This window comes from Lissotriton helveticus, chromosome 1_1, assembly GCF_964261635.1.
Source record: "Lissotriton helveticus chromosome 1_1, aLisHel1.1, whole genome shotgun sequence".
Taxonomy (NCBI): Eukaryota; Metazoa; Chordata; class Amphibia; order Caudata; family Salamandridae; genus Lissotriton; species Lissotriton helveticus.
This window is the reverse complement of record NC_136057.1, coordinates 1468343786-1468358465: the sequence shown is the minus strand read 5'-3', so window position 1 is coordinate 1468358465 and position 14680 is coordinate 1468343786. Positions and strand designations below refer to the sequence as shown.

At 43.5% G+C, this 14680-nt stretch overlaps 1 protein-coding gene across 1 annotated transcript in view; it reads left to right on the top strand.

Annotated features, from left to right (window-relative positions):
• The window catches only part of ESYT1 (extended synaptotagmin 1), a 433655-nt gene that overhangs the window by 291414 nt on the left and 127561 nt on the right, over nucleotides 1-14680 (top strand). The window contains exon 22 of the mRNA XM_078686263.1: nucleotides 2877-2972. Within this exon, the coding sequence (XP_078542389.1) occupies nucleotides 2877-2972 (96 nt within the window). The remainder of the gene's footprint in view (nucleotides 1-2876; nucleotides 2973-14680) is intronic.

The following is a 14680-nucleotide window of genomic DNA, read 5'->3' as shown; positions in this document are numbered from 1 at the left end:
AGCCCCCCTCCCCCAAACTGAAGGGAAACACCCCCCACCCTGCACCCCTGCAAAAAGCTAAAGAGCCACCCCAACCTGCAGTGTGCCTGTCGCCCCATAACCCCTAGTCTACACAAAGACCCCGGAGGAGGAAAGGTCTCCGTTCCACCCGCCCCTGACAGACATCAAGAACGAAAAGTAACAAAAGAAAGATAAAATAATCACAATGCAGAGGAACGCCGGTCAACAATCCTGAAAATGTATTCAAAATAAAACATGTGAGCCAAACAGTCAGATCTCCACACCACCCTCGGCACCACCAGGGTGAGCGGCGGATTCAGTCTCAGGAGCACGGTCAGGCAAGGAGTCTAGCCAGTCATTAACAGCATCTGGGCGATCAAAGAAAAGGGTACGCTCATTATACTCGATCCGAAGTCTGGTGGGATAGAGCATAGCATAACGTAAGCCCCGATCCCGAAGACGTTTCTTGGCCCCACGAAACTCCATCCGTTGTTTCTGAACTTGTTGGGAAAAGTCCGGGTAAAAGTTCACCGTAGCATTCTCAAAGGCCACCGGGCCCTTCACCCGTGAGGCCTGCAGGATAGCGTCCCGGTCTCTATAGTGAAAAAGCTTCGCTACAATGGGTCTCGGCGGGGCTCCCGGCCGAACCTTGCCCCCTGGAACACGATGTGCGCGTTCCACCGTGAAGAACTTCGTAAGATGGTTCAAGACCAGATCCTCAACCAGGAGATCCACCGAGTGGGGTTCAGGGTTCTCCGGTACACCAACCAGGCGAACATTGCAGCGACGTGCCCTATTTTCAAAATCCTCCAGACGTCGGGTCATGAAGTCGTGCACCCGACGGAGATTTCCGACTTCTGTCTGGAGCTCCGAGACGTCCTTCGTGAGGCTGGACGATTTAATGTCCAACGATTGCACCCTCTCATTCGTCTTGCCGAGATCAGCACGAATAAGATTAACCTCAATAGCCACGGTGTCAAGTTTATGGGCCAAGGCCTCGTACTGTAGGCCGGTGGATTCCCTCACGCCCGAGATGGCGCCCATGATGTCCTGTAGGGAGGGCTCCGCCGACTCTTCCAAAACTCGTTCGGACGCTGTACTAGAACCAGGCAGGGCAGCTCCGGGGGACCCCTTAGAATGAGTATAGCGGTCCATGACATTTGATTGAACCGGGGCTCCGCGCAGAGGTGCTTTCGTCTTGCGCGTCTCTCTGTCCCCTCTGCCCGCCATTTTGAAGATGCGTCACAGGACAAGCCACCAGGGTCGACGGGCCCGACACCCAAAGCACAGGATCAAAAGTACACAAAAATGAGGGGCACAACTCGGGTAGAGGTCGCCAAGCCAGCAAATAGTCCGCAGGAAAAACCCAACAGCCGATCCGCCTCCAGGTCTCAGCCGCAACTCGATAGTCACACCCGTGGCCCAAGTCGGAACAGAATCGAAACCGAAACTTAGGAAGGGGGACCCACAAGGCCAGATCTCCTGCCGTTGTTGTTCAATTCCAGGACGGCTACAGAACCGCACCCCGTCCCGGGCGCACCTCGAGGGCGGAGTCCAAAAGTTCAGACCATCATATCTCAGGAATAAGAGATCCAAATCAATTTCTGAAAGGTGCCAGGCTGATCAGCCAAACGTCCTCCACACGGATTCTTGCAAGAAATCAGGATTCAGTCAGGATAAAATGCCGGGGGCGGCGAGGGTCCGGAGAGCGCTGTGCTCAAGCGGCCATCTCGGATGCCCGCCAAGCTCCTCCTCCGACTGATCTTTTATTAATGACATTTCGATCACTTGAATCTGTTTGTCTTAAAATGAGCGTGTTTGATAAAGAAAGAAGAGTTGGCGCTGTTGAATTGTAGGGAGCATGTTTGGTGAAGAGATGTGGCAAATTGTGCTGTTTTGAGAGTACAGGGCCTTGTTTGCTGAGGTAATATGTTGAAAATCTTCTCTGTGTGAATGGAAGCACTGGCAGGGATGTCAGTTGAAGCATCGATTGAGTGTGCTTTGCTTTAGGGGGGTCAGTGTCAGTTTCATTAATGTAGTATGGTTTATTTTGTTGTGCTTGTGGTGGAAGCATAAACTCTAGGATCATGTTGTGCTTCCTATGGGGTTTTGTGGTCGTGTTTGTTAAAACGATCGAGGTCAGTTTGGTGTGCTTGATCCTTGTTGGTCATGTTGGTGAAGTGTGGGTAATCTGCTGTTAGGCGCATGTGACCACGCGTTGAAAAGGCGATAGGGGAAAGCGTAAGCGTTCAAGTTTTGAAGCGATGCAGGGGTGTTTACTGTGTTTTCGATCATGGGGTGCCCATGCTAGTGTAAGCAATTTACAGTTTGCTGCTCTTGAGTGGAAGTACCAGCAACCATGTTTGTTGAAGTGATGCAGGGCAGTGTGCTGTGTTTGAGCTTAGTTGTTGGCAGCAAGGTTTGTTTAAAAAAGAGTGAAGAATAGCTTGCTGTGATTGAGTCAAGATTAGGGACACGTGCCTCTGATTCTGGAAGCAATGTATGATAGTTTGTGTGTGAGTGGAAAGGTGAGGGGCCATATTAGTACTGTGGGGCAGTTGGTTCTGTTTGTGGTGGTTTCACACTTATTTGTCTAGGTATTGTGGAACAATGTGAAGTTTTAGAGACAACGTCTTGGCGACTGTGTTTGGTAAGTAGGTGTTGGACAGTGTTTTAGTAAGCGTGTTTGTTGTAGCAACACATTGACCAGTTAGCTGTATGTGAGTGTTGTTTGCATAGCGGTGTCTGTTCAGGGTATTTGATTCAGTTTCATTCTCGTTGGCAATATGATGCTGGTTGTCACGTTTGCCGAAAAATGTAATGTCATATTTGTTGACAGGACAACCATTCACATTAAACAATCCTTTGTTTTCCAGGTTCTGTTGGTTAATAGTTTAACGCAACCGAAGGATAGTGAGGAGCTCTCTTCTGCCATCCTGGCTGTGTACCTGGAGAGAGCAGTGGCCCTGCCTGTAAGTGAAACCAACCTACCTCTCCATATCTTTTCTTTCACTCTTTCTGTAAGCAGCTTCTTACTTCTCATTTTCCTTTCTCTCTCTAATTTAATATTCAGGCTCATATTTCTCGCCACTGTCTTTCGTGTGTCTTCATCTCTTACGTGTGTCCTTTTTTATATTGCATGGGTATATACCTTCTCCTGTTTTTTGCTTTTTTGTATATTTTCTTTTTTACAGGGGAGAAGCTTAGTCAGTGAGATTCGGGGGGTGTGAATCTCAAATTTCTCAACTAAAAAAGCTGTGGGGTGGAGGTGTGATATGCCCATTCGGGGCGTTATCACGAAAGAAGGACTTACTATGCCCATTTTGGGCTTGATTAACTATGCACCCCCCTGACACGCATTAGAGGTGCTGTATTTCATGTACATATGTATATAGATTGTGTATATTTATCTTTTATTTGTACATAACTGGACTAAGATGCATCTTTCCAATATGGCGGTTTCATTTGTAACCATGTACATAGTCCTTCTTTGCTTACCATTGTAATAGCGGAAGTAAGAGATTTTTTTGATTTATAATGAGTTGCTACGCCTTGCCCTTTGCATATCTTGACGAAGCCCTCTGGCGAAACGCGTCGTATGCTGTAGGTTCCCTCATTAAATCCATGTGGAACTACCCCCTGTGTGTGCTGCTTTCTTTACGAATTAAGGATTCGTGGATTGTTTGTAGCTGTGAGATATATATATATATATATATATATATATATATATATATATATATATATTATATATATATCCGCATCCATTATCAGCTTAAACCCAAGCCACTTCCACGGCGGGCTCACGACAGGGGTAGCCACCCCTGTAATACGAAAACAATCACCAATGCGTAACTCCTCCTTTCGAAGGAGAAAAAGAACACTGGAGCCGTGTCCTCTATTTCGAAGTGTGGTTTATTCCGTCAACACTAAGTAGTGTTGACAGAATAAACCACACTTCGAAATAATAGAGGCCACGGCTCCAGTGTTCTTTTTTGCCTTCGAAAGGAGGATTTACGCATTGGTGATTGTTTTTGGGATTAAGGGCAACCTGATTGATTAAACAGATGCTGAATCCTTTATCACCTCGAGTCCGTGCCTTCTTCCATGGAGCCTCTGTGGGAGCTGGATTTTGTTTGGATTCATATATATATATATCTATATATATATATATTTTTTTTAAGATCTCAGTCCAAAAAATGAACATATTAAACCTCTTAGTGAAATGAGAACGAGAAAAACTCACCGATATTGCAGCCCTGCCAGTCCCACTTTGGCCAGACAGTTGTCCCTGGGAACTCATGACTACGGTAACATACAGCCTGCAGTCCCTGTCCTGTGATCACGTAATTTAAATGTATTTTTACTGCAAGCAAATTTCTTGGTCTCTGCTGCAGAAAGTTTTGGTGGTAGAGTTTTCAAATCAATGCATTTGGCAGGACTCCATGTTTCCAGTCCTCACCTTTTGCAAATCATTTTATCAAGTGCATGACGGCCTGTATGCAAAGCCTCAGTTGCAAATAGAGGAGGGTGCGCAGGTAAATTAAAGGGGGGTTCGCCGAGCCATGCGGTCTGTCTTGGTTCCAAGAGTCCATGCACGAGCCACACCATGAAAACGTATTACTTTGTGTACTTCAGGTTATATCCCTGCATAGATAGCCAGTTATTAAATGTTATAGTTTTTTCAAATGTTCATGGCTCACCCCCCTCCCCCAACGACTATGCTGTTAGTGAACTAAGAGGCATGTCAGTAGTTATGTAAATCATAAACGTGGCCCAGATTCTTATTATAGATTGAGCAACATTGTATTCTATTAAATCAAATATGAGTCGCTTGTACAGTGCACACCCTGAACCGAAGTGTTTAAAAGTGCGCTCATATTCGATAATAAAGAATAAGTAGCCTCTGTGAAATGAAATATTTGCCTAGGAACATATAATGTGAGTAAGCAGGGAAGCCGGTAATAGTTCCAGGTTATCTGGTTTGCCAAGTCTTTTATTCTTGGCTCACAACTAGAAAATCTAACATAGAAATAGCTGGCCTTACTCAAGGCCCCCAGACCCAACTACCAAGCCAGCAGTGCATTTATTTGGGGAGTGTCCCATCTGAAAACACCACCCCCCTCCCCCGAAGCTACTCCCTGTGTTTTTAGGTCTCGCCTGGCGAAAGCAGCGCATCCCGTGCTCTCGCCAGAGAGGACCTTTTGGAATCAATTCTCGCCAGCGCTTGCATGCATGCGTCTGCATGGACAAAGATGGCTGCTCTCACCATCTGTCCAATGCAGACAGCATGCACGTGTCCCTCCGGACTGTGGACAGTCCGACGCCGTCTTGTCTAAATAGCGCGTGCACCACGCTGCCGCGCTAACTCCCCCTTCTCGCGTTCACCACGCTGCCGCACTCACTCCCCCCCTTCACACCGCGTCGAGTGTACTCTGCCTGTGCAGCCGAGATCTTATTTAGGACTTGTGCCCTGATGCCAAGCTCAGATGGCTCTGGCACTGGTCCTCTTCTGGCACACACTTATTTATCCTTTTCACAAGAGCGGGCACTTGGTCAAGGGCTGGCAGGTGGGCTCTGCATTTCCATTTGCAAAAGGCACCATTTGTCGAAAGGAATAAAACAATTTGACCACTAACGCCTTAGCTTCATCTCACCAACTGGGCACCTAGAAAACGAGCGTTAGTTAGCTAAATACTGTGGCCACGGGCATCATAATTCACAAATTTTGGTCACTGCAGGTTACTGTCTCGTGTCCCACCTTGTGGACAGTGTATTTAACAAGTCACCACACTTGCAGCCCGAGCCACTTTAGCATCTCAACTAAGAGGATCCAACCAGCACAACACATGCAGACGTCAGGTAGTCTCATGTATTCCTCGCCAGAAGTATCATCACACACCTCATACTTCGGCACATTAACTACACCAAGACACAACAGTAGGGCATGTTGAGTGCGTGCCTCTTGTTTGCTTTAAGTACCTCTTTCAGTGTTCACATGATGAAAACTGCGGCTTGTCCCAGGAAGAGTTGCTACTCGCTGTTGGAGGAATGAGGAAATGATGCGTACATGACGCGTTTACCGCCCGAATGGTTCTCGGTGAAGTATCGAGCCACAGAAGCTGCGCGGGGAGGAGTCCAGTCAGACGAACTTCATGGTGCGGGGAAAAGGATGTGGTCACAACTAGCATCGTTCTCGCTAACTCGGTCCAGCTGTGTTTTCTGAAGCCTTGAGGTTTTAACAGCTCACTGAGATACAGTCACCAAATTATTAATCATATTCACCATCCTCAGGTTACTGGACTGCGACCCTAGGCAGAAGTCAGCGATAGCGGTTCTTCAAATATTATACTGGGCCCGATGCAGCCTCTCCACTACTATCCAATGAGCCACTTGGAAACATTTCCGCAGCCAATCCTAAGTAAGGCGCAGTGTAGTATGCGACAGCCAATTATTTAGAAAGCAGACCTTTTTAGCCAATCGCATATAAGAGCACTCAGTCTCAGCCAATGCTCAGGCACTGTAAATATTTCTATTTAATGTCATTAGTAAGGGTACCTTTGTAGAGAAATAGTATGCACACCGAGGACCTTTTTAGGTGTCGCCTAGGCAATGCCTGAGTTATGTCTTCAAGACATGCTGTATCCAGAATATGGGCTTTAAGCTAAGCCCATGTTTAGGTCGAGCCTGAGCCAGCGCACATGCACTGCTCTGCTCGGCTTCTTGTGAGGGCTCTAAACTACTTTGTGTGGGTCTGACTCTTCCCACACATAGGAATGGCTTTTGCATGTGGCTTTCAATAATGAAAGCACGCAAATGGCCTTAGGCGGGTGCATGTCCCACCTTCTTTTTTGATGTTCACTCCCATGGCCTTTTGCTGTCTGGGGCGAGCAGGGGCACGCAGGTTGGCAGCTGCATTCCTGTGGGTCAGGTTACTATTCTAGGAGGAGTAACAGTACACAAACCGATCATGCAGTCAGTAGATCTGTTATCTGCTCTGCCTTGAGAGGGTCATGTGAAGAACGCGTGTTTTATAACATACACACTGCTTATTAGTTTATTGTCAGCCATATGCTGCGAAAAGGCACGACTTCAGTTTCGCATGAGAAGAGCTGAGTAACCTGTTACCCGCCGGGATCTTTCTAGCTGGGAGATGGTGTTTTGTATCTGCTGCTAAAGTGCATGGTGTACTGTCTAATGTATGATGATACAACGCGATCATGATGATTGCGGTATCTCACAACGTGGGTTTTACAACGCAAGTCGTTTCAACGACTTGTGCTGGAGGGCGCTGGACTTAGGGACAGTAGGATTTACTATTCCAACACCAGTCTACGTACAGTAGGGAAGGTGTTAGATAGTAAATCGGACTATTCCTTAGCTTGCAGCGCCCTCCAGCGCAAGTCGTTGAAACGATTTGCGTTGTAAAACCTGCGTTGTAAACCTACCGCGGTGGAGCTCCAGCGTAGTAAAGGTCGTCTCCTGTACTGTCTACTGGCAGAAGTGACAAGTGCCAGGAGGCTCCTCAGCCTCCTCTTCAGGTATGCGCTGCGCACCGTGAAAGATGTGATGCCCAGAGACTTGACAGTTTGAATAGTAATCCTGTATGGAGATCAGGCTCCGGGCAGGTGTCCTGTGATGCATAATGTGGCACACGCAAAACACCTAGAAGCAAGGACGCACTGTTCCCACCTCCGAAAGGTGAGGCGGCCTTGGCAGCATTCAAACGTGTGACCCTTAGATTGTGATTGTCGAACCAGCGAGCATTCACCTCAGTGGGTTAGGTTACAAAACCTCCGCCTATTTCGAGTCCCCCGTGCCTCTTGATGGCTTTATGTCTCCTTTAATCTTTCCATCGCTTTCCCTATTCTATTTAATGGCAGGTATTACGGCATCCGGTCCTGCAGGCAGGCAGTGAAGCTTTGCTTCAATCCTATTGACGTTCAGCTCAACTGTCGGCTTACAAAATTTTTTGAGCTGGTAACTAAGAGACGTAAGATATTGTTGTTATCCGAAACATGCTAAAATTCTACTTAAGTACATCAATTCCCTAACTTGTATTAGTTGTACTTGCACTTTAATTACCAAGCCTCTAACTTGGACAATGGACCTGGTTAAGTTGTGCCATCTACTTGAGAGGTTGTAGTAGACACGGCTGTTAGTACTAAATGAGATGGTAAAAGTTTATGAGAATCTTTTTTTTAAACGGCTGATTGTACACATTAGGAATATGCAATTGTTGACCTTTTTATATTATGCAGCTATTTATAGTTTTTTATAGGTATTTATCTGTGCACAATGAATCTTTCTGACATGTATTTGCAAAGATTTTAATTAATCAAGCAAAATAAAATATTATTATTCTATTCAATGCTGCTTTATTGATTTGTTTTTGGCTAAAGCCACTGGAATTATGCAATGACCACATTATGTGGCAGGTTTGACTTATTTATGCAGCAAAGAAAGGCACATTTTGTTTGAACCCTACTGAAAGGGCTGGGGCGGTACGGAGTCATGCGAGGGACAGCGGACCTCCATCCCTGCATTCACATATGCAAAATGCTGATTTATTATATGGATTTCAGCCCCTGAGAGTGAAGTGAAGAGCATTGGGGGGTCCGCTGCATGCTTCCCCCAGTTCCCACACCCCCACATTTAAAAGTGGAAGTGGCTCTCGCAGACAGCCTACACTTTGGGAATGGACACCCCCAGTTTTAGTTGAGAGACCCAAACCCAATCAAAGATTTTCGAATCACTAGGGAGTGGGTCGCCCATTTTATGCCACCTTTTGCTAACAATTCATAATATGTCTCTAGAACGCATTGTGAGTCACAAAGACATTTGCGGCTTGTAATGAACCTCAAGTACATTGCGATTTAGGTTTGAGTAGCTATAAAGCCTGACATTTTCCAAATTACAGATTTTACGACTGCAAAACTCGTATGTACATCAAACCCTACGTTATTTGTTTCCTGCTCAAGGCAAAAATCCTTCCTAACGGGGGTGTTTATACATCTTGGCCAACTGTCACCTCTTCATATGACTGACTACTGCAATAAACAACTGAAGGTGACTGGTTAACGTTTATAAGTGTCTTTGTGAAGCACTTTTAATAACGTTTGATTCTTTTGAGCTAGAAATATTCTTTTTGTTAAAAAACTGTAAATTAATCACCAGAATTATGGATTGTGGGGTGACTGACGGGAAGTAACCTTTCATAGAAAATGCTGATCAAATTTTTCCACTGGGCATGGGGATAGCTTTATTGGCATGCTGGCTGCAAGATAGCACACTGATTTGATTACTCTCTTCTGACAAATTTAGTGATCTGATAGTCAACAGTTGAAATCCTGGCTTGAAAGCCGACCAAGCCTTCCATGCTTCTGAAGTTGGTAAAGTGAGTGGTTAAAGCCACATCTGTTATTTTACAATGCTTATTTTATTTATGAAACATCATGCCTCGTAGGAAATTCTCTCTATTTATGTGCAAGTAATATAGACATACAAGTTATTACTGCAGGTGCCTAAGTAATGCGGTGCAGTTTTACATATGAGACTGTGTGGGTATCTGTAGGGGGCACAAGCTGACGGGTGCTATGGCAACATCTATCTTTTACTTTGCGTCTTCACTGTCACTGCGGGCTCTCCCTTGCCTTCCCCATGCCTCTCTCTCCCACCCCTCAGACCTTCCTCTTGCCACCTCACTCTCTCTCTATACCCTTTCCTTTTATGGCCCCTCTCAACGCTCTGCTTCTGTCCATCCCTCAACCCTCTCACTCCTCTGGGACTGATACAGTCCCTACCACAACCTGATACCATCTATCTATCTAACTACTTATCTATCTATCTATCTATCTATCTATCTATCTATCTATCTATCTATCTATCTATCTATCTATCTATCTATCGCCCTCACTCTATCTATCTATCTATCTATCTATCTATCTATCTATCTATCTATCTATCTATGTATCTATCTATCTATCTATCTATCTATCTATGTATCTATCTATCTATCTATCGCCCTCACTCTATCTATCTATCTATCTATCTATCTATCTATGTATCTATCTATCTATCTATCTATCTATGTATCTATCTATCTATGTATCTATGTATCTATCTATCTATCACACTTTACTGACAAAACCTATGTATGTGTCTTGGCCATGCGTCTTTGAGTCTCATAATGTTGGTTTAATGCGTTATTAAAGGAATGCATATCTATTCTGCTTGGCATCCATTTTATATGGCTAGCCTAAGTCACTACGCAATACTGTGTAACATCCAGATCTAATGTGCACAGGTGTCACGTGACGCATTCAGCCGGCCATAGCTTTTGATTCCTAGACAATAGATAGTACTTTTTATTCTGAAGCCCTTACATACTATACGTACCAGAATGGAACAAAAACATAGGCCTGGCCGAGGGTGACACGCATGGCATCAATGAATTCAGTTGGAAATGGCTGGGGCCGTCTTCTTGTTCCAAGTTAAATAAAAATAAAGGTTTCCAAGTAATCAAGGAGCAGTTCCAATTAATAGAACTCCAACCTCCTTGCACTGCAGATTGCATTCTGGGACTTGCAGTTCACAGTTTAGGCACGCGAATCCTGGCCTGCAAACTGCTGATGGTTAAAATGCCATGACAGGCTGAAGGGGTCACACATGTGACACTGGATCACTAGGCAGGACACAGATTTTGTTGCTAACCTTTTTAATTTGCACCTCATAATCTCGCAAATGTTCTTTCCGTTTCTTATTAAACAAGCAGCATATATGTTGGCAAACCTGTTTCATTCCCTTTTTCACAAGGTATGCATGGTTCAGAATTTGTCTGTGCTAAAATGATATTACACACCAGAGTTGTTTTATAAGCAGCTGTGTCATATGTTTATTGCATTATTTTCTCCATTTTGCCCTAATGGCCTGCAGCAAAGTCTGATTGCAAAAAATCACCAATAAGCTATTGCACAAGATGCAAAAGTGGTGCAGATAAGCCTGGTAATGCTTCAATACATGGCAGGACAGCACCCAGGATAATGTGCTGCATGACTAACCACTTATAAGGTCCCAAAGGCGAGACCTATTGGCTATGCCAATGCTTGTTTTTGTTTGCTGTTTTGTCTCATGCTTTCCCTTTCTCCCCCAAGGGTGCTTTTCCCTACATGTGTTTATTTCAGTCCTATTTATCAATCCTTCTCTTGTGTGTTTTTATTGTGTTTTTGTTTTCTATCACGGGGTGCATGTGCTCGTGTAAGCGATTTGAGAACAGAGTTCTGTGGTTGAGAAGAGGCATTTCGCTGTGACGGAGTACAGGCATTTACAACAATATTTTCTTGTTTCTCTCTTTTTATTTGCACTTTTCTCTTGTTTCATGTATTCTGTTTCTACCTTCTGTGTGCCTTTTCACTCATGTTTATTTCAGACTTGCCTATCTATTCTTCTCTGGTTAGTTCATGTTTTGCTCAGTTTTGTCTACGTGGATACTGTAGTGATCTGGTGGTTTTGTCTGCAATCGTTTTTGAAAATTTTGAAAAACAACCTCTAGTGGACTGCTCATGGGAGAGTGTTTGTAATCATACTCTGATTATCAGAGGCTGATGTTATCTGAAAGACCCAGTGAATTCTCTCTGACTGTAGGGCGTCATCAGATTCCTGGGATATGTATGTATTTTACAGTTTTTAGCAGTGATATCAAAGAAACTGCATGTTGCGATCAGGATATGACGTGTTTATGATAGAAGGATTGAGCATGATGTGAACGCACTATAGTTTTGTCACTACTTCCAGGTGGAAGATGGTAGTCAATGACTACCATAAGGACTGTGTGCATTGTTTGCGATTGGGCCAAGATGAACATCTGTCCGTGCCATCTGCTGTAAACCCTTAAGTCAGGAGCAGGGTGCAGTCTTGTGGCAGAAGGGTTAGCTGGTAATAGAATGTCAGGTGATGGTTGCTTTGAGGTCCTTAAACTTGGCTACATATCCTTGACTTCAGTTCAGATATACTATGCTGAAAATGAGACCCCAAGGTGACTGCCAAATTGTGAATTCATGCTTTGAATGTATTGTCTCAAAAATGATGCCAATCGTGCCGTTAATTAATTTTGCTACATGTCCTCTGGGCCTTCCCATGTCAAGTACTTGCCATTTGGTTCCACCTCCACTAGCTACAGAAGAATTTATTTACAAAGCAACTGTCTTTTTCAAGACCTCCTAAGAGAACTTGTCAATCAAAATGTGCACACACATGCAACTCTGGGCATGTGGAAATCTGAATTTAATTGGCAGCAAATAAGGTTTGAAGCCCATAGAAGAAATGTGGACATGATTGGATATTGAAGCACAACTTGCTGTTGAAACATGCCCCAATGTCTAAGTCTGAGCACATTCAGCTCTCCTCTACATTGTTTGAACCTGAGGGATTATATCAAATGTCCCTGAGGTGGACTATTGAACTCTATACAGGATGCCGAAGCTCTGGAGGGCTAGTAAAAAGAAACTAGGGAAAGCCCAAGTATGGAGGCATTACATACTCCTCTCGGAGAACAAAGTAATGTGACCTGAGCAGAAACTGTGAGGAGGCTCAATGGTAGTCACAGGAGTGTAAGCCCAACAAAAGCCTCTCAAAGAATAAATGTTGTTGTCTACCTGATAAATATACTGGTCACCTTATTCACACGTGTGTAGCACATTAAAGAGAGCACCGATCACGATTTTTTGTTGTTAATGGCATCTATTGTACATTTTTTTTAGTTTTTTGTTATTAAATTAAGAAATCGATTATCGTTTATAATGGTTTTGATGATTATTCCACATCACGCTACAGCATTGAAATGTCATTGACTTAAAGCACGGATCCTATATGCATTCTTTAATTTTCAATACATGGAATGTGATCTTGTTTACCTGATATACACATACTGATCACCTTATTCACACATGTGTGTATCACACTAAGGAGAGCACCTAGCACGTTTTTTGTTGCTGGCATCCACTGTACATTATTTTTGTTATTAAATGAAACATTTGATTATCATTTACAATGGTTTTGAGGATAATCCCACATAACGTTACAGGATTGAAACATCGTTGACTTAAAGCACGGATCCTATATGCATAATTTCATTTTAAATAAATGAGTTATGTTCTTGTTTACATGATTCATATACTGATCACCTTTTTCATGTGTGTATCAATCTAAAGAGAGCACCAGGCAAGTTTTTAGGTTGAGCCTGGGCAGCGCATGTGCTGCTCTGCGAGGTATGCTGTATTCAGGTAGGGACTTGAAGCTCTGCCCACTCTCGTCACATATTTTTCATTGGCTTGTGTCATTGTCCACTGTAAACTGTGGCTGTTCATTCATTAATAGGCTTAGTAGTCCCTCCTAAGTACCGCCTTGTCTCATTTTGTAATCTCCTATGAGGAAGCCCCCTGTTCCGTGTGTTGTTGCTCGATAGGCTTCAATTACAGCCTCAGAGCACTATTTTCTCAAATAACTTTGTCCTACCTGCTTTTTAATTTTTTTTATAGCACTAGCGCCGAACGCTTTTGCAATGCAAAAGGTCTCACATTTACGAGCGTTTAAGCTATAGGCATTGTAAATGCCAATGCCTTTTATTTATCTGTTTTAAAAACAACGGATAAATAAAAGGCATTGTCATTTACAATGCCAATAGCACAAACTCTCCTAAATGCGAGACCTATTGTATTGCAAATGCTTGTTTGTTGCTGGCCTCAGTTGTACTTTTTTTTGTATTTTGTTTTATTAAATGAAGAAATTAATTATGATTTACATTAGTTTTGGAAATTAGTGGCCACTGTGTGTATCGAATAAAAGCTGTGGAGAGCGTAATTGCCATACTACTTGTAGGGACATTAATATTTAAAGGGGGAAGTCTCCTTTCAGAACCATCTGTGAAGGTTTGGTTTGATAATGCTTTCATTTGTTAAGAATATGAAGTCTTGAGACCTTGTTTTTTGTGATACAGTAATATTGAATATTTATTAATTTTAATGGATATATTTCCATCTAAAGATTTTATTATTTTTTAAATAACCCATCTACAAGCTCTGACTCGAGAATGTCCTCTTGGTGTCATAGGATTGGAGTGTGTCAGTTGTGTTCCAGGGCTTTGTTTTACTTTTTTGTTGTACCATCCATACATATTGACTCTGTAGGCATTCGGAATAACCGCCACTCGCTTCTGGTTATCTATTTAAACACACCTGCACGATAATGATATGTTTCACGCAAGCATTTGAAAAAGGCTTGGTAGCCATAACTCGTCATGCTAAGTGAAATACATGGATTGTAAACCTGTGGAGTGCTCTGGTTTTTGTTCCTGTCTGAAAGGACTTTTGTTGGTAAATACATATATATATCACACAAGTGTCGAGTTTCTAGACTTGAAGGTCTACGTACAGAATAATCGAATCCACACCAGGACCTTCCACAAGGATTCCATACTTCATGCGCAGAGTTTTCAACTGCTTAGATTGAGGCAGAGTATTCCTTATGCCGAAAACCTGCACATGAGGAGAAATTGCAGCTATGGTCAGTCACTAAGGGAAGTTCAGGATGAGCTTGACATCAGATTCCTCACGCGGGTTTACAGCCCTGAGGTGTTGAAAAACTCAAAGACCAAAATTGAGTCTATTCCCAGAGAGGCATTGTTGTT